The sequence below is a fragment of the Anomaloglossus baeobatrachus genome, chromosome 5 (assembly GCF_048569485.1).
Source record: "Anomaloglossus baeobatrachus isolate aAnoBae1 chromosome 5, aAnoBae1.hap1, whole genome shotgun sequence".
NCBI lineage: Eukaryota > Metazoa > Chordata > Amphibia > Anura > Aromobatidae > Anomaloglossus > Anomaloglossus baeobatrachus.
The window spans coordinates 470,454,762-470,475,493 of NC_134357.1; the positions used below are offsets into that span (position 1 = coordinate 470,454,762).

General features: G+C 49.4%; 1 protein-coding gene across 2 annotated transcripts in view; it reads right to left on the reverse strand.

Annotated features, from left to right (window-relative positions):
• PREX1 (phosphatidylinositol-3,4,5-trisphosphate dependent Rac exchange factor 1) overlaps positions 1–20,732 on the reverse strand; it is a 191,925-nt gene that overhangs the window by 33,473 nt on the left and 137,720 nt on the right. For both annotated transcript variants that reach the window (XM_075350642.1, XM_075350643.1), the window contains 12 exons: positions 19,970–20,106; positions 19,690–19,840; positions 18,113–18,291; positions 17,861–18,022; positions 17,424–17,634; positions 16,057–16,336; positions 15,398–15,607; positions 14,966–15,054; positions 6,584–6,666; positions 4,768–4,858; positions 4,194–4,364; positions 3,895–4,112 (listed from right to left, as the gene is read on the reverse strand). In XM_075350642.1, the coding sequence (XP_075206757.1) occupies positions 3,895–4,112; positions 4,194–4,364; positions 4,768–4,858; positions 6,584–6,666; positions 14,966–15,054; positions 15,398–15,607; positions 16,057–16,336; positions 17,424–17,634; positions 17,861–18,022; positions 18,113–18,291; positions 19,690–19,840; positions 19,970–20,106 (1,982 nt within the window). The remainder of the gene's footprint in view (positions 1–3,894; positions 4,113–4,193; positions 4,365–4,767; positions 4,859–6,583; positions 6,667–14,965; positions 15,055–15,397; positions 15,608–16,056; positions 16,337–17,423; positions 17,635–17,860; positions 18,023–18,112; positions 18,292–19,689; positions 19,841–19,969; positions 20,107–20,732) is intronic.

The following is a 20,732-nucleotide window of genomic DNA, read 5'->3' on the forward strand; positions in this document are numbered from 1 at the left end:
GATGTTCTGAAGAATCGAGTCGGAGGACGAGAGCTGAACTCTATCCTGTAACCGTGAGACAAAATGTCTCTCACCCAACGGTCTTTTACTTGTGGCAGCCAGGTGTCGCAAAAGCGGGAGAGCCTGCCACCGACCGAGGATGCGGTGTGAGGAGGCCGTAAGTCATGAGGAAGCCGCCTTGGTAGCGGCACCTCCGGCGGTCTTTTTAGGGCGTGATTTAGACCGCCATGCGTCGGAGTTCCTCTGATCCTTCTGAGGCCTTTTGGACGAGGAGAATTGGGACCTGCCCGTACCCCGAAAGGACCGAAACCTCGACTGTCCCCTCCTCTGTTGGGGTGTTTTTGGTTTGGCCTGGGGTAAGGATGTTTCCTTTCCCTTGGATTGTTTGATGATTTCATCCAATCTCTCACCAAACAAACGGTCGCCAGAAAATGGCAATCCAGTTAAGCACTTTTTGGAAGCCGAATCTGCCTTCCATTCCCGCAGCCACAAGGCCCTGCGTATTGCCACCGAATTGACGGCTGCAACCGCCGTACGGGTCGCAGAGTCCAGGACAGCATTAATAGCGTAGGACGCAAATGCCGACGTTTGAGAGGTTATGGATGCCACCTGCGGCGCAGACGTACGTGTGAGTGCGTCAATTTGCGCCTGACCAGCTGAGATAGCTTGGAGTGCCCATACGGCTGCGAATGCTGGAGCAAAAGACGCGCCGATAGCTTCATAGATGGATTTCAACCAGAGCTCCATCTGTCTGTCAGTGGCATCCTTGAGTGAAGCTCCATCTTCCCCTGCAACTATGGATCTAGCCGCCAGTCTGGAGATTGGAGGATCCACCTTGGGACACTGAGTCCAGCCCTTGACCACGTCAGGGGGAAAAGGGTAACGTGTATCCTTAAGGCGCTTGGAAAAACGCTTATCTGGATAAGCTCGGTGTTTCTGGACTGCCTCTCTGAAGTCAGAGTGGTCCAGAAACATACTCTTTGTACGCTTGGGAAACCTGAAACGGAATTTCTCCTGCTGAGAAGCTGACTCCTCCACAGGAGGAGCTGAGGGAGAAATATTCAACATTTCATTGATGGACGCAATAAGATCATTCACTATGGCGTCCCCATCAGGAGTATCAAGGTTGAGAGCGGCTTCAGGATCAGAATCCTGACCAGCTACCTCCGCTTCATCATACAGAGAGTCCTCTCGCTGAGACCCTGAACATTGTGATGATGTCGAGGGAATTTCATAGCGAGCTCGCTTAGTCGGTCTGGGGCTGCGGTCCGTGTCAGAGACCTCACCCTGGGATCCATGAGACACCCCGGGAAGACATTGCTGTTCCCACTGAGGGGAACCAGGGGACAATGATTCCACAGTGCCCCTGGCTTGAGATGCCGGCCTGGACTGCAAGGCTTCTAATATCTTAGCCATAGTCTCAGAAAGTCTTTCAGTAAAAACTGCAAACTCCGTCCCTGTCACCTGGACAGTGTCAACAGGTGGTTCTCCCTGGGCCACCCCTAGCAGAGGCTCCGGCTGAGAAAGTGCCACAGGGGCCGAGCATTGCACACAATGAGGGTCAGTGGAACCTGCCGGCAGTATAGCCGTACATGCTGCACAGGCAGCATAGTAAGTCTGTGCCTTGGCACCCTTGCTATTTGTGGACGACATGCTGTTGTCTCCTCTGAGCAATACAGGAGGGTATATAGCCACAAATCAACAGTGCACCCTACAGTGTAAAGTATAGACTATAATCATATAAACTATAAATACACTTCTGCACTAGTGGGGCCAGCACCACAGGTGCTGCTTACCGCCTGCGCAAAGCGGTTGTGTGGGCACCAGAATTCCTGCCTGGGTCTCCCTGAGCTTGTCTGTCCTCTCCAGCGTTAGCAGAGCTGAGAGGAATGGCTGCCGGCGTCCTGAGGAGAGGAGGGAGCCGTGGGCGTGACCCAGAAAAGTGCGGGAACTGGTGCCCCACTGTGCAGAGTGAGGGGGGTGGAGTATGCAAAGCATGCTCCAGCCCTCAGTGCTGCCGACCTGTACAGCGTCCCGCCCTTCCCCTGACTGGCAGGGCTGGGGGCGGGAAGAAAGACACAAACACACTCAGCGACGCTGAAGTGTATAGTGGCACAAATGCAGCCAGCGCTGCTGTCCCCGGTGCACTAGCACACCCAGCAATGCTGGAGTGTTGCTCTGCGCGGTCCCCACGGGGACACAGAGTACCTCCAAGTAGCAGGGCCATGTCCCTGAACGATACTCGGCTCCTATCCAGCAGGGTCCTCAGGAGCTGTGGATGGAGCACGGTCTCCTGTGCCTGGAGACCGAAGGGATCCCACTTCACCCAGAGCCCTAATTGAGGGATGGGGAAGGAAAGCAGCATGTGGGCTCCAGCCTCCGTACCCGCAATGGATACCTCAACCTTAACAACACCGCCGACAAGAGTGGGGTGAGAAGGGAGCATGCTGGGGGCCCTGTTATGGGCCCTCTTTTCTTCCATCCGACATAGTCAGCAGCTGCTGCTGACTAAGCTGTGGAGCTATGCGTGGATGTCTGACCTCCTTCGCACAAAGCATAAAAACTGATGAGCCCGTAGCAGTACGGGGGGTGTATAGGCTGAAGGGGAGGGGCTTTACACTTTTAGTGTAATACTTTGTGTGGCCTCCGGAGGCATAGCTATACACCCAATTGTCTGGGTCTCCCAATTAGGAGCGACAAAGAAAGATCTGGATAAGATGTCAGAATGGGCAAACACTTGGCAAATGAGATTTAATGTTGATAAATGTAGAGTAATGCACAGAGGATGAAGTAATCCTATAACTGCGTATACATTAAATGGAAGTAAACTCAAGACTACAGAACAGGAGAAGGACTTGGGTATTCTGTTTACAAGTAAGATGAGCAGCAGCACTCAATGTCAAACAGCAGCTGCTAAAGCAAACAATATTTTAGGGTGTATAAAAAGAGAAATTAGATCCCATCATCCCTCTATAGATCGCTTGTAAGGCCACATCTGGAATATAGGATCCAGTTTTCGGCTACAGATTTTAAAAAGGACATTCAGAAGTTAGATTCACTTTAATTGTGGGCAACTAGATTATTACTATCAATGGAAGGCCTCCCATATGATGAGAGATTGGAAGAGTTGAATGATTTGTTTAGCTTAGAGAAAAAAAAAACACATCTCAGAAAAAAACACATATACACACAATACACAAACACACACACACACACACAATACACACACACACACACACACACACACACACACACGTGGTCAATACAAAGAACTGGCACATGACTTATTCCTTCCAAAGACAATACTAAGGACCAAGGGTCAGTCACTGCGAGTGGAAGAAAGGCGATTCCAGCAGCTAAATAGGAAAGGGTTCTTTACAGTTAGAGCAGTCAGACTGTGGAATGCCCTACCACAAGAGTTAGTGATGGCAGATACTAGAACAGCTTTTAAAAGAGGGCTGGATGATTTCCTCATTACACTCAACATTGTGGGATATAAATATTTTAGCGACAAAATATATAATTAGCGGGGGAAAGTTGAAGTAGATGAACCTAGCTCTTTTTTTCAACCTATGCAACTATGTAATTATGTACAGTATGTAACTACTGTACAGGTCAGTGTTTAACTGCAGTTCCAGTTGTGGTCACTAGAGGTCGCTGATGGACTATGAATTTGGCTCTTGGCTGATACGCCAGTGTTATGCTCATTGCACAAGTATTCCTGGATAGAAGGATTTATTGACGATGCAGTCATGGGCAGAGCTGTGTGGGGGAGCCTGACCTCTCATTCCACAGTGGGCAAGGTTTATAGTTACTATACGGGCCACGCCCTTTATCCATCATATATGGGGGGCTATAATTCAGAAAGGAGAATGCATGGAGTTGGATATTTACCACGCTGGGTGACAGCAGGGACTGGTAGCTGAGGAGGACACCAGTCACCGCGATCTGCTCCAGCCACTTCCTGCTGGCCTCCCGGCTGCTCTCCTCGTACTCGCCATTGTTATTATATCGGTAGTTGAGGGCGGCCATGAGCTGCTCTGTGAATGTGCAGATGGCAGCGACCAGCGTCTGGCAGAAGATCACATCCCTCCTGACCTGCAGCTCCGTATCTACAAGGAGAGAAGAAGGTTATAGCCGGCCTACATCACCTGCGGGTCTCCCCTGCCGTGGGGGGGTTATAAAGAGCTTACCTGTACATTTCAGCAGAGCCAGCAGGAGCTGATTCTTCCCATCTTCCACGTATTTCTGGATACTTTCCACTAGGATCTTGATGGAGTTTGGCAGATTCCATGGATCTTCTCGAACGCTGATTTGGATCATACTGCGGCACTTTATTGTGAATTCTTCTTTTTTCTGAAACTCTGGAGAGAGAAAACAACATTAATAAGGAGCTCTGAGTGATGTGGATCCAGAAGGATCCAAAACTTCTCTAGACGCCACAAGCTGGCGGATGTGCGGCGTCATCCAGGGTCAGTGATGAGTGTGTGCTAGGAGTAGGCTGACAAGATGGAAAAATAGGGAACAAAGCATGTGGTGTCAAACACCATCATATCCAGAAAATGCAGAGACCATCAGGCAGATGAAAATGTGCACCGCTTATCACAGTTATCTATAGACCTGGCATCCAATCAGAGAATGATGATATTATACTGCGGTCGTCTGATTGGCTGCCGTCTGATTCTGGGTCCGTTGAGTTCCATCGTTTTACACTTCTGCACAGGTGGCAGCTGTCAGACGTCACATGACCTCGCTGCTGTCACTTACCTTGTAGGCTGTGTTCCATGGGAAAGTGCTTTGTCTCCTCGAAGGTCTTAGACATCATTTTTCCTTTGAGGAGTGTAATAATGGCATCTACCTGCAAGGAGAAAAGTGGGGAAGAAACGGATGAGCACAGAACTCGCATTACAGTAAAAAAAGAAGGGAATTTTGTTTACTTACCGTAAATTCCTTTTCTTCTAGCTCCAATTGGGAGACCCAGACAATTGGGTGTATAGCTATGCCTCCGGAGGCCACACAAAGTATTACACTAAATGTGTAAAGCCCCTCCCCTTCAGCCTATACACCCCCCGTACTGCTACGGGCTCATCAGTTTTGGTGCAAAAGCCAGAAGGAGGAAAAAATTATAAACTGGTTTAAAGTAAATTCAATCCGAAGGAATATCGGAGAACTGAAACCATTTAACATGAACAACATGTGTATACAAAAACAGGGGCGGGTGCTGGGTCTCCCAATTGGAGCTAGAAGAAAAGGAATTTACGGTAAGTAAACAAAATTCCCTTCTTCTTTGTCGCTCCTAATTGGGAGACCCAGACAATTGGGACGTCCAAAAGCAGTCCCTGGGTGGGTAAATAATACCTCATAATAGAGCCGTAACGGCTCCGTCCTACAGGTGGGCAACTGCCGCCTGAAGGACTCGCCTACCTAGGCTGGCATCTGCCGAAGCATAGGTATGCACCTGATAGTGTTTCGTGAAAGTGTGCAGGCTCGACCAGGTAGCTGCCTGACACACCTGTTGAGCCGTAGCCTGGTGTCGCAAGGCCCAGGACGCTCCCACGGCCCTGGTAGAATGGGCCTTCAGTCCTGAGGGAACCGGAAGCCCCGAGGAACGGTAAGCTTCGAGAATTGGTTCCTTGATCCACCGAGCCAGGGTTGATTTGGAAGCTTGTGTCACTTTACGCTGGCCAGCGACAAGGACAAAGAGTGCATCGGAGCGGCGCAGAGGCGCCGTACGAGAAATGTAGAGTCTGAGTGCTCTCACCAGATCTAACAAGTGCAAATCCTTTTCACATTGGTGAACTGGATGAGGACAAAACGAGGGTAAGGAGATGTCCTGATTGAGATGAAAAGGGGATACCACCTTAGGGAGGAAATCTTGGCGGACGTTGGTTTCCTAGCCTGTCTCATAGTGGCAATGACCTCTTGAGATAATCCTGAAGACGCTAGGATCCAGGACTCAATGGTCACACAGTCAGGTTGAGGGCCGCAGAATTCAGATGGAAAAACGGCCCTTGAGATAGCAAATCTGGTCGGTCTGGCAGTGCCCACGGTTGGCCGACCGTGAGATGCCACAGATCCGGGTACCACGACCTCCTCGGCCAGTCTGGAGCGACGAGGATGGCGCGGCGGCAGTCGGCCCTTATCTTGCGTAACACTCTGGGCAACAGAGCCAGAGGAGGAAACACATAAGGAAGCTGAAACTGCGACCAATCCTGAACTAAGGCGTCTGCCGCCAGAGCTCTGTGATCTTGAGATCGAGCCATGAATGTTTGTCTCGCACAAAGCAAGAAAACTGATGAGCCCATAGCAGTACGGGGGGTGTATAGGCTGAAGGGGAGGGGCTTTACACTTTTAGTGTAATACTTTGTGTGGCCTCCGGAGGCATAGCTATACACCCAATTGTCTGGGTCTCCCAATTAGGAGCGACAAAGAAATGGAATAAATGTTAGTGGTGTGATACATATAAACTGGTGTCTGTACTGATTTCCGCCACCAGTGGGCGCTCTACCTTCCTCATATATAATGTTAGTTTGGAGGTGGGTTACAATAGCTATGGTGGTCACAGCTTAGGGATTTCACTCACCTGATTAAACAGATGTTCCAGGCAGCCATGCAGCTTGTCCTGTTTATCAGAAGGGATCCGCATATCACACGGCAGCTCGTCCCCTGGGGACACAGGAACAGGCATCATTAGACCGGCAGGTAAATGAGCATATATAGCAGTTTAAGGGGGATATACGTGAGCAGATATAGCAGTAGATATATATTTATGTGCAGTAATACACCACTACAAGCATATGGGTGGATAAGGCGGTATATAAAGGTGCGGGTATTGAGAGGACATGGAAAGTACAGTATATATGCCGGTATATGGGGGATATACTAGGATGAAAGAGTATATACAGTAGAGTGCAAATATTTGAAGCAAGTGTGGAAAAAATACTGCAAAGAAGGGAATTTTGTTTACTTACCGTAAATTCCTTTTCTTCTAGCTCCAATTGGGAGACCCAGACAATTGGGGTGTATAGGCTATGCCTCCGGAGGCCGCACAAAGTATTACACTAAAAGTGTAAAGCCCCTCCCCTTCTGCCTATACACCCCCCGTGCTCCCACGGGCTACTCAGTTTTGGTGCAAAAGCAAGAAGGAGGAAAAAAAATTATAAACTGGTTTAAAGTAAATTCAATCCGAAGGAATATCGGAGAACTGAAACCATTCAACATGAACAACATGTGTACACAAAAAAACAGGGGCGGGTGCTGGGTCTCCCAATTGGAGCTAGAAGAAAAGGAATTTACGGTAAGTAAACAAAATTCCCTTCTTCTTTGTCGCTCCTTATTGGGAGACCCAGACAATTGGGACGTCCAAAAGCAGTCCCTGGGTGGGTAAAATAATACCTCGTAATAGAGCCGTAAAACGGCCCCTTCCTACAGGTGGGCAACCGCCGCCTGAAGGACTCGTCTACCTAGGCTGGCATCCGCCGAAGCATAGGTATGCACCTGATAGTGTTTCGTGAAAGTGTGCAGGCTCGACCAGGTAGCCGCCTGACACACCTGCTGAGCCGTAGCCTGGTGCCTCAAAGCCCAGGACGCACCCACGGCTCTGGTAGAATGGGCCTTCAGCCCTGAGGGAACCGGAAGCCCAGCAGAACGGTAAGCTTCGAGAATTGGTTCCTTGATCCACCGAGCCAGGGTTGATTTGGAAGCTTGTGTCCCTTTACGCTGGCCAGCGACAAGGACAAAGAGTGCATCCGAGCGGCGCAGGGGCGCCGTACGAGAAATGTAGAGTCTGAGTGCTCTCACCAGATCTAACAAGTGCAAATCCTTTTCACATTGGTGAACTGGATGAGGACAAAAAGAAGGTAAGGAGATATCCTGATTGAGATGAAAGGGGGATACCACCTTAGGGAGAAATTCCGGAACCGGACGTAGAACCACCTTGTCCTGGTGAAACACCAGGAAAGGGGCTTTGCATGACAACGCTGCTAGCTCAGACACTCTCCGAAGAGAAGTGACTGCTACTAGAAAAACCACTTTCTGCGAAAGGCGTGAGAGAGAAACATCTCTCATTGGCTCGAATGGTGGTTTCTGAAGAACCATCAGCACCCTGTTCAGATCCCAGGGTTCTAACGGCCGCTTGTAAGGAGGAACGATGTGACAAACCCCCTGCAGGAACGTGCGTACCTGTGGAAGCCTGGCTAGGCGCTTCTGGAAAAACACAGAGAGCGCTGAGACTTGTCCCTTAAGGGAGCCGAGCGACAAACCCTTTCCCAGTCCAGATTGAAGGAAGGACAGAAAAGTGGGCAAGGCAAAAGGCCAGGGAGAAACACCCTGAGCAGAGCACCACGACAGGAAAATTTTCCACGTCCTGTGGTAGATCCTGGCGGACGTTGGTTTCCTAGCCTGTCTCATAGTGGCAATGACGTCTTGAGATAACCCTGAAGACGCTAGGATCCAGGACTCAATGGCCACACAGTCAGGTTGAGGGCCGCAGAATTCAGATGGAAAAACGGCCCTTGGGATAGCAAGTCTGGTCGGTCTGGTAGTGCCCACGGTTGGCCGACCGTGAGATGCCACAGATCCGGGTACCACGACCTCCTCGGCCAGTCTGGAGCGACGAGGATGACGCGGCGGCAGTCGGCCCTGATCTTGCGTAACACTCTGGGCAACAGTGCCAGCGGAGGAAACACATAAGGGAGCTGAAACTGCGACCAATCCTGAACTAAGGCGTCTGCCGCCAGAGCTCTGGGATCTTGAGACCGAGCCATGAACATCGGTACCTTGTTGTTGTGCCGGGACGCCATGAGGTCGACGTCCGGCACCCCCCAGCGGCAACAGATCTCCTGAAACACGTCCGGGTGAAGGGACCATTCCCCTGCGTCCATGCCCTGGCGACTGAGATAATCTGCTTCCCAGTTTTCCACGCCTGGGATGTGAACTGCAGAGATGGTGGAGGCCGTGGCTTCCACCCACAGCAAAATCCGCCGGACTTCCTGGCAGGCTTGCCGACTGCGTGTGCCGTCTTGGTGGTTGATGTATGCCACCGCTGTGGAATTGTCCGACTGGATTCGGATCTGCTTGCCTTCCAGCCACTGCTGGAACGCTTTCAGGGCAAGGTACACTGCCCGTATTTCCAGAACATTGATCTGAAGCGATGACTCTTGCTGGGTCCACGTACCCTGAGCCCTGTGGTGGAGAAAAACTGCTCCCCACCCTGACAGACTCGCGTCCGTCGTGACCACCTCCCAGGATGGGGGTAGGAAGGATTTCCCCTTCGATAATGAAGTGGGAAGAAGCCACCACCGAAGGGAAGCTTTGGTCGCCTGAGAGAGGGAGACGTTCCTGTCGAGGGACGTCGGCTTCCTGTCCCATTTGCGTAGGATGTCCCATTGAAGAGGGCGCAGGTGGAACTGCGCGAAAGGGACTGCCTCCATTGCTGCCACCATCTTCCCCAGGAAGTGCATGAGGCGCCTCAAGGGGTGTGACTGGCCTTGAAGGAGAGATTGTACCCCTTTGTATAGTGACTGCTGCTTGATCAGCGGAAGCTTCACTATCGCTGAGAGGGTATGAAACTCCATGCCAAGATATGTCAGCGATTGGGCCGGTGTCAGATTTGACTTCGGAAAATTGATGATCCACCCGAAACTCTGGAGAGTCTCCAGGGTAGCGTCGAGGCTGCGTTGGCATGCCTCTTGAGAGGGTGCCTTGACCAGCAGATCGTCCAAGTACGGGATCACCGAGTGACCCTGAGAGTGTAGGACCGCTACTACAGAAGCCATAACCTTGGTAAAAACCCGTGGGGCTGTTGCCAGGCCGAACGGCAGTGCCACGAACTGCAGGTGTTCGTTTCCTATGGCGAAGCGCAGGAAGCGCTGGTGCCCCGGAGCAATCGGTACGTGGAGATAAGCATCTTTGATATCGATCGATGCAAGAAAATCTCCTTGGGACATTGAGGCGATGACGGAGCGGAGGGATTCCATCCGGAACCGCCTGGTTTTTACGTGTTTGTTGAGCAGTTTCAGGTCCAGGACAGGGCGGAAAGACCCGTCCTTCTTTGGGACCACAAACAAGTTGGAGTAAAAACCGTGGCCCTGTTGCTGAAGAGGAACAGGGATCACCACTCCTTCTGCCTTCAGAGTGCGCAGCGCCTGCAGAAGAGCCTCGGCTCGCTCGGGAGGCGGGGATGACCTGAAGAATCGAGTCGGGGGACGAGAGGTGAACTCTATCTTGTAACCGTGAGACAGAATGTCTCTCACCCAGCGGTCTTCTATTCGTGGCAGCCAGGTGCCGCAAAAGCGGGAGAGCCTGCCACCGACCGAGGATGCGGAATGAGGAGGTCGAAAGTCAGGAGGAAGCCGCTTTGTTAGCTGCCCCTCCGGTGGTCTTTTTAGGACGTGACTTAGACCGCCATGCATCAGAGTTCCTTTGCTCTTTCTGAGGCCTTTTGGACGAGGAGAATTGGGACCTGCCCGCGCCCCGAAAGGACCGAAACCTCGACTGCCCTCTCCTCTGTTGGGGTATGTTCGGTTTGGGCTGGGGTAAGGATGTATCCTTTCCCTTGGATTGTTTGATGATTTCATCCAAACGCTCGCCAAACAATCTGTCGCCAGAGATTGGCAAACTGGTTAAGCGCTTTTTGGAAGCAGAATCTGCCTTCCATTCCCGTAGCCACAAGGCCCTGCGGAGTACCACCGAATTGGCGGCTGCCACCGCCGTACGGCTCGCAGAGTCCAGGACAGCATTAATAGCATAAGACGCAAATGCCGAGGTCTGAGTGGTAATGGACGCCACATGTGGCGCGGACGTGCATGTGGCTGCTTCAATTTGCGCTTGACCTGCTGAGATAGCTTGTAGCGCCCATACGGCTGCGAATGCTGGGGCAAAAGAAGCGCCGATAGCTTCATAGATGGATTTCAACCAGAGCTCCATCTGCCTGTCAGTGGCATCTTTGAGTGAAGCCCCATCTTCCACTGCAAGTATGGATCTAGCCGCCAGTCTGGAGATTGGAGGATCCACTTTGGGACACTGAGTCCAACCTTTAACCACGTCAGGGGGAAAGGGATAACGTGTATCCTTAAGGCGCTTAAAAAAACGCTTATCTGGACAAACATGGTGATTCTGGACTGCCTCTCTGAAATCAGAGTGGTCCAGAAACATACTCGGTGTACGCTTGGGGAACCTACTATATGGGAGAGAAAAGGCGCAATAGGGTCTTACCCGATATATTGGGCAAACATAAAGAAGTGATGCACTCACCTGATCGGGTTGTGCCAGTCACAACACCATTGATAGCAAGAATGAGCGCCCAAGCGGTCCAGCAGCAGCCCTGCTACACAGGAGGAACATCAGAAAGAAACTGGAGAAAAAACAGGTTTTTTGCCGCGCTTGAAGACCACAGACATTGATGTCGGAACAGATGATTCTTTTATTGTTTCATTCCTACGCGTTTCGGAGATCCAAACTGTCTCTTTCTTCAGGGAAAGAATTTTCAAAATTCTTTCCCTGAAGAAGGAGACAGTTTGGATCTCCGAAACGCGTAGGAATGAAACAATAAAAGAATCATCTGTTCCGACATCAATGTCTGTGGTCTTCAAGCGCGGCAAAAAACCTGTTTTTTCTCCAGTTTCTTTCTGATGCTTGGGGAACCTGAAACGGAATTTCTCCTGCTGAGAAGCCGACTCCTCTGCCGGAGGAGCTGAGGGAGAAATATCCAGCATTTGATTGATGGATGCAATAAGATCGTTCACTATGGCGTCCCCGTCTGGAGTATTAAGATTGAGAGCGCCCTCAGGATCAGAATCCTGATCCTCCGCTTCATCAACCCGAGATTCCCCTCGCTGAGACCCTGAACAATATGATGATGTTGAGGGAAAATCTAAGCGAGCTCGCTTAGTCGGTTTGGGGCTGGGGTCTATGTCAGAACGTTCAGCCTGGGATCTATGAGATACCCCGGGAGGACATTGTTGGTCCAACTGAGGGGGGCCAGGGAACAAAGATTCAGCAGAGTCCCTGTGCTGAGATACCGGCCTGGACTGCAAGGCTTCTAGTATCTTAGCCATAGTCTCAGAGAGTTTTGCAAACTCTGTCCCCGTCACCTGGACATTGTCAGCAGGTGGCTCCCCCTGGGCCCCTCTTAGCAGAGGCTCTGGCTGAGCAAGTGTCACGGGGCCCGAGTACTGTACACAATGAGGGTCAGTGGGACCTGCCGGTAGTGGGGTCGTACATGCGGCGCAGGCAGCATAATAAGCCTGTGTTTTGGCACCCCTGCCTTTTGTGGGCGCCATGCTATTATCTTCCCTGAGCAACACAATAGGGTATATAGCCAGCAATCAACTGTGCACCATACAGTGTAAGGTATATACCATAAACATATACTGTATAGGTACACTACTGCACAATGGGGCTAGCACCACAGGTGCTGCTTACCACCCGCTTAAAGCGGTTGTGAGGCCACCCAAGTCCCTGTTTCTGGGTCTCCCAGACTTTGTCCCCCTCTGCTGCGTCCGAGGAGCTGACAGGAATGGCTGCCGGCGTCCTGAGGAGGGGAGGGAGTCGTGGGCGTGGCCAAGAAAGTGCGGGAACTGGAGCCGCACTGTGCACAGTGAGAGGGGTGGAGTATGCAAATCATGCTCCAGCCCTCAGTGCTGCTCGTTCTGTGCAGCTTCCCGCCCTTCCCCTGCCTGTCAGGGGTGAGGGCGGGAGGAAAAGGAGACTAGGCCGCAAAAAGCCGGGGACTCAAGTAATAAGCGCTGCCGCCGTATAAGCGCGGCCAGCGCGGAAGTCCCTGGCGCACTACAAGTCCCAGCCGCGCCGCAGTGTTTCCGTGGCAGCGGCGGTCAGCGCGGCAGTCCCTATACATAAAACACACTCAGCAACGCTGAGTGTGTAATGGCACATATTAACCCGGTCAGCGCCGCGGTCCCCGGTGCACTAGCACACCCAGCAAAGCTGAAGTGTTGCTGTGCGCGGTCCCCACAGGGATACAGAGTACCTCCAAGTAGCAGGGCCATGTCCCTGAACGGTACCCGGCTCCTATCCAGCAGGCTCCACAGGAGTTGTGGATGAAGCACGGTCTCAGTGCCTGGAGACCGATAGGATCCCACTTCACCCAGAGCCCTGAGGGGGATGGGGAAGGAAAACAGCATGTGGGCTCCAGCCTCCGTACCCGCAATGGATACCTCAACCTTAACAACACCGCCGACAAGAGTGGGGTGAGAAGGGAGCATGCTGGGGGCCCTATATGGGCCCACTTTTCTTCCATCCGACATAGTCAGCAGCTGCTGCTGACCAATCTGTGGAGCTGTGCGTGCATGTCTGCCTCCTTCGCACAAAGCAAAAAACTGAGTAGCCCGTGGGAGCACGGGGGGTGTATAGGCAGAAGGGGAGGGGCTTTACACTTTTAGTGTAATACTTTGTGCGGCCTCCGGAGGCATAGCCTATACACCCCAATTGTCTGGGTCTCCCAATAAGGAGCGACAAAGAAGTAAGAAAACATTTACAAATAGAAGTGTTAATAGTTTATTTTTTATCAATTAATAAAATGCAGAGTGAATGATTAGAAGGGAAATCTAACATCAATATTTGGTGTGACTGTCCTTTGCCTTCAAAACAGCATTAATTCTTCTAGGTACACTTGCACAAAGTCAGGGATTAAGTAGGATTATAGTCGAGTGTATGAGTAGTTATACCAAACAGGTGAAGCAGAAACAGATGTGTAGTAGACTTAAAACTGGGTGAGGTTGTGGAAGACAGTTTCATGTCACAGGCCATAGCCAATGGCAAGACTAAGCACAGCAACAAGACAAGGTAGTTATGATGTATCAGCAAATTTCTCCCCGGCAAAGATCTCACAGCAGACCGGGTTCAAGATCATTTGAAGGCGCACCAACACAAGTAATATTGAGGAACTGTAGACGCAGTGGTCGGAAAAAGGAACAATGCAGCACTGAAAGACACATCATGCTTCCTTCCCTTCAAATAGGAAGATGTCGAGCAGTGCCATCAGCTCAGGACTGGCAGTAACCAGTGGGACCAGCTACACCCATTTACTGTTTAGAAACGTCTGGCCAGAAGTGGTCTTCATGGAGGAATTGCAAACAAAAGCCAGACCTTCCAATTGTAATCAATGCCAAGAAACTCAGCTATGCAAAAAAAAATTAGGAAATGGGGAGAAGAAAAAAATGGCAGCCGATGCTCTGGATTGATGAGCCAAAATATGAAATATTTATCTCTAACAGAAGGCAGTTTTTTAGCTGAAGAGCAGCACAATCATGAGTGTCTGCAGGAAGAGTGAAGCATGGTGGAGGCTCCTTGCAAGTTTGCAGCTGCATTTTTGCAAATGGGGTTGAACATTTGGTCAGGATTAATGGTGTCATCAATGCTGAGAAATACAGGCAGATAGTTATCCATCATGTACTACCATCCAGGAGGCATCTGATTAGCTCCAAATTTATTCTGCAGCAGAATAACAACCTCAAATATACAGCCAATGTGATCAAGAACGATCTTAAGTGTGAAAAAGAATAAGAAGTCCTGGAGGTGATGATCCAGCCCCACAGAGTCCCAATCTCAGCATCACCCAGTCTATCTGAGATCATATGAAGGATCGGCACAAGCCTCATACATAGAAGATCTGGGCTTGGTTCTCCTAGATGTTTGGAACAACCTCCTGCCGTGTCCCTTCAAAATTCATAAACATCGAAGAGTTGATGAAGGCAAAGGGCGATCACACCAAATATTGAATTAAGATTTCTCTTTTGTTCAATCATTTTTTATTTTATTAACTCACTTCTATATTTGAAAGCATTCTTAAGTTGTATACTTTTTTTTCCACATCTGCCTAAAATTTCTGCACAGTACTGTAAATGTCCAGGTATTGAATGAACATACAGAGGTATATATAGAAGATATATATGTTGAGGTATAGGTATGGATGACGGGGTACATAGGATACATTAGATCTCATCACCTGATCCCATCTCGTCGCTGCCCAGGTAGGAGCTGTTGCTGCGGACACTTGTGTAGGACAGAACAGAGTCTCGATTGCTGTTACATTCGCTGTCGGACAGACAAAAATATGATATTTACTCTGAGATGAGCAGGACACCACCCAAGAAAAGTCAAGAATACTAAAGCCTTATCAACAGAGAGAGTGGTGTCCTAGTTGTGTGCAGTGAAGACGCCACATCCCGTCACTCAGTGATCTTATCGCTCCTGTGGTTTGATGGAGGAGGTGGTGAAAGAAAAATGAAGTCTCAATCCACCCACCCAAGTGACTCAACCCCTGTGGCTGCTGAGAGTTGTAGTCATGTGACATGATGGAGGACATCACAGTTCTGCAGATCAGGATGTAGACATCCATAGGGCTCCCCCTCACATAAACCAAGGAACCTGCACTGACCTGTAGGAATCTCTGTAGCTGACCGTGTCATGCCCAGAGTCCTCCTGATCTTCCTCTGACACCTTGAAGCAAACTTTCTTTATGCCCCCGGGTTCCCCCCGGTCACCGTCTCCATCGTCCGTCACCAGGGAAGATGGGGGGGTTCCTCCAGCAGAAGCGGCCTCACATGCCGGCTCAGGCTCCAGGGGTTCGGTAATGGTGGACAGCAGCCTGCAGAAACAAAGGAGAAGGGAATTATACTCACTGGAGAGGACTCCGTGCTCCCCCGGCCCTTCTCAGGTCTTGTACCAGGATCAGAAGAAAATATCAGAACCTTGAACACCAAGTCGTGGCGTTTTATATATGCCATGGTCTGACTACAAGCTCAGCAGTTACCACACCTCTAATATTTAGCTCCTCTGATTCTGAAAAACTATATAACAACATACATCCCAAAAAAACACATCACCAAGGGGCGGTGCAGTCCTATGTAAATTAAGTTGAAAGCCAGATGAAGTCCTATATAAGTAAAGCTATCTCCCCTGTGCTGATAGATTGCTACAATGTATCAGCACAGGTACATGAGTGTGCAGCCAGCAGTGAGATTGGGGTTGGGAATGGAGGATTTGGCTGTGATTTCTAGGGTCGTCTTGGTCACATAATACAAGCAGGAACCTCACTTGTTGATCTGGGTGACATATTGCTTCATCTCCTTCAGAGCCACGTCCAGCTTATTGAAAAGCTGCAGATAGGCGTCCTGAATCTCCGTGTCCTCCTGCTTCAGCAGATGGCTCAGCCCTCGCTCCTCACTCTTCATCCCTCCATTCATCTGAGAGAAGCTGCTGTCCATGCATCCTCCATTCATTCCATCGTCATCCTTAACGTTGTGACACCTCCAGGCAGGAGCCGCCATACTGGACATACAGTGCTGAGAGTACGTCATAGGATTCAAGCTGCCGACTGTGGAGAAAACACATGGGTAGGACCTGAGTGCAAATCAGAAGGGAGCGCTGCAGTATACAGGGCAAAATATAGTGCTGGTCCCAGCTATATCAGGCTACAAAAAGATAAACGTCAATATCCTTCTGCTGTACGTATCCCAATTATTCTTCATTATACTTCAGAGCTGAATTCATTATTATGCTGGTGCAGTCACTGTGTACATACATTACATTACTTATCCTGTACTGATCCGGAGTTACATCCTGTATTATACTCTAGAGCTGCACTCACTATTCTGCTGGTGCAGTCACTGTGTACATACATTACATTACTTATCCTGTAGTGATCCTGAGTTACATCCTGTATTATACTCCAGAGCTGCACTCACTATTCTGCTGGTGTGGTCACTGTGTACATACATTACATTACTTATCCCTACACTGATCTTGAGTTACATCCTGTATTATACTCCAGAGCTGCACTCACTATTCTGCTGGTGCGGTCACTGTGTACCTACATTACCTAAGTTATCCTGTACTGATCCTGAGTTACATCCTGTATTATACTCCAGAGCTGCACTCACTATTCTGCTGGTGCGGTCACTGTGTACCTACATTACCTAAGTTATCCTGTACTGATCCTGAGTTACATCCTGTATTATACTCCAGAGCTGCACTCATTATTCTGCTGGTGCAGTCACTGTGCACATATATTACATTACTTATCCTGTACTGATCCTGAGTTACATCCTGTATTATACTCCAGAGCTGTACTCACTATTCTGCTGGTGGAGTCACTGTGTACATACATTACATTACTTATCCCTACACTGATCTTGAGTTACATCCTGTATTATATTGCAGAGCTGTACTCACTATTCTGCTGGTGGAGTCACTGTGTATACACATTACATTACTTATCCTGTACTGACCCTGAGTTACATCCTGTACTATACTCCAGAGCTGTACTCACTATTCTGCTGGTACAGTCACTGTGTACATAGATTATATTATTTTTACTGACCCTCATCCTATTTTTTTATTACAGAGCTGCACTCAGTATTCTGCTGGTGGAGTCACGATTTACAGAAGTCTCATGATCTCACCTTGGTCTGGATCAAGGCCAAAGAAGGAGTTTTTTCTGCCAAAGCGAATGCTGAAGGACCTTCCTATTGAGGTGGTGGTTTTGGGGTACGACACCTCCATGACGTTGATGTGGCAGTTGGTGGGGCAGAAGTCCATACTCTGCAGCCTGTGCTGCTCACTCATTGCCTGTTTAAAGGACGGACTGACCTTCATCCTGAGCTCATCTGCAAACTGAGAGATGACACAAACCTTAATCACACAGTCGCTAGTCACAGGGTGAAAAGTCAGCAGCACAGATAACGAGAAGATGAAACAGGACAAAGGATCAGAAATATTGAGGACAGTTAAGGGTGAAGAGCACAGTACAGAGGAGAGGAATGGAAAATTGAGGCCAATGATATATAGGGCCGGAGAATGATGCTATAAGATTTTGGGGATTAGGACCCCGACTTGTTACCCCTTTGTAGTTGCTGATCCTCCGGCTGATGTTCTCCAGTTTGGTGTCACAGATGTGGCGGAATTCGTACTGTGGCATGGTCATCACCGTTTTACTCATTGCGATAAGTCTCGTACAATTCTTTACAAACTCCATGTCATCAGAGATAAATGCCTGCAGGATCTGAGAAGACAAGCAGCAGACAGATTGAAGAGCCCGGCCCCCCAAGAGTAATGTGACCCTCTATGTGAGGTCAGAGACGATGTGCTTTACCTTAGCAGTGATCCCAAAGGAGCCGCGAGGTTCAACCATCTTCTCTAAGACATAGCACTTTATCCCACCGGTGCTGACGTACTCATACATCACGCCATGCTCAAGGTGGACGTTCTCCACCGTCAGGTTAATGAGCGGACCGTCCTCCATGATGGGAGTGGAGGGGCAGGGGATAATATCTGCAAAGGGACAATGAGTCAGAGCCTAAAAATATCTGGATTTCTTTAGTTTCCCCCATTTGGCCAATAAACTCATCATCGGGGAGTACACTACAGAGGGGGACGGTAGTGACATAATGCTCCCCAAAGGTTGTCATAAACACATATGGCCAGGGGTAAATCTGTGCCCCCCTCCCACCCAGGGCATGAGTTTTGAGTCACTTTACCCCCCTCTTATACTACTGATGCAGAAGTGCTGGGGATTTCAGGGAAGCGGCTGAGAACATGAATAATAAATAAGCAGCTGTCGGTTAGAGAAGAGAGCGCCGCGGCCTAACCCATTCACTGCCACACATAGCCGCCTGCACTCTGCTATACATTGTACCCTACAAGAAGGGGCTGTCACTCATAACGTCCAGCTACATGTTGGAGAAGTTCTGCAGCTTCCGATGTACCAGGGGACTCAATTCCTCACCATTTTCACTATTCAGAGAATTGAAACATTCATGGACTGAAAACTCCTAAAAACCTAGCACTGAGAGTTTGCTCCAATGTATCAGTGCAGGTAAAACCTATCAATCTGAAGTCAGTTAGTAGCGAATCACCTAGACTGGATACAATTATACCCGACCGTCAGTTGTGTGAGCAGTACTAGGTCAGGATGGGGGGATCCTGCTTCTGGGTGGAAGAAAGAATATTCCTGATCACTGACTGCAAGCAGAAATGGAAAAAATGGTGTGGAAGTGAAGCACAAGGTCTGTAAGAAAGCCGCAGGACTCAAACCCTTACTAAAGGACCATTCCCACCTTGTAAATATATGGTGTGTCCACAAGATATACCAGAAATGTATAGATGTGGGCCCCTCGATGGGTCCCCTTACATGCTCCTGCTGCCAAAGCAGGGGTGGTCTAAATTCTGACCACTACTCCAATGAAAAGCAGGAGCAACATGGCCCCGTTCTCAAGATAGATTAGTGTCCTACTGGTGGGACCTAGATGTACTATACATTTATGGAATAAACCATGGATAACCCATAAATGTACAAGATGTGATTGCCCCTTTAATTGTCATATATCTGCCCCCTCAAAAGTATCTCATAACAGGGGGTCCAGACGTCCTTATATATAGGAGGTGTAGGCCCATCAATGGGTCTTGAGGTGTTCTACTGTCAATGCAGGGGTGGTCTGAATTCTGACCACTACTCCAATGAAAACAGGGCTCCATTCTCTAGATAGATTGGTGTCTTACTGGTGGGACCCATATCTACTATACATTTATGGAATATAACATAGCTAAATCATAAATGTAAATATTTGACTGCCCATTTAATGGTTGTCACATCTCTGACCCTCAATATTACCTGATATCGTAGGGTCTGGATGTGCTTATATACAGGAGATGTGACCACTTGTGTACTACCTGCTTGTCTGTTATGAATGCTCGTGTCCAGCAGGAGGCCGGTGCTGTGGTCATCAGATAAGCCGCCGTTCAGACACTCATCAGATTTACACCTCTGCGCTCTGTCCTCATCCGCGTCCTCGTGGGTCCGGTAGATCCACTGGAACAGCCCCTGAAATCAGAAGACATATTATCCACTGCACGTACAATCTCAAGGTGCTGCGGTCATCACATATTTTACCAGTTTGTATACTCTTATAGCGGAGGATGCTGGGAGTAGTAATTGTTTCTTCACACTCACCAGAGGGTTTTGTGGGCTTTTCCGGTACGCGCTGAAGTGCTCCAGGACCTCGGAGTGACTGTCGTGTATGACGTTTGTCCCATTTACCTTGAGGATACATTGTCCAGGATGGAGACCAACAGCTGCCGCCTGTGACCCTGAACACGAGGAGATATGAGACACCATAAGAATCAGACCAATGACTACACCCAATCTACATAGAGAAGCAGCAGTAGACCCATCTTTCTCCATGTAGGACCCCACACACGCATACTTTCCAATATAAGTAAATACAGAATACTTATTTAGAACACTATGTACTTGAATATTTGTTTAGGAAATCTATAAAGCAATGCTACCCCCTCAGTAGCCTGAAGACCCTCTGTTACGGGTGAATGTCACCTGCATAACACGTGCGGCTGGAATGTTATTGCTGGAGGTGATTTATAAGCTCCAGGTTCTCACACTACAGGACCCCCATGGCACCTGGAAGGGGTCTACATGTCTGGAAAAGAGTTGTGGGAAAGTTCTGCTCCAGTGGCTGAGCACAGACAAAATAAAATCATTGGCCCCATTGTTATCCATCCTACTATCCACTGGGGCAACACATGCAGGTATACAGAAGCGTGTCCACCCCCGGCTCTGGGAGAGGACATAAGACATACACAAGTCTACAGCCATTATATAACAGTTGTGATGGGTGTCTGCTGGGGTTTCCATTGTTGCAGAACAAGAATAGTGTCCATATTTCCTCAGATCACAGCCGACACAAATAATGTGAAAG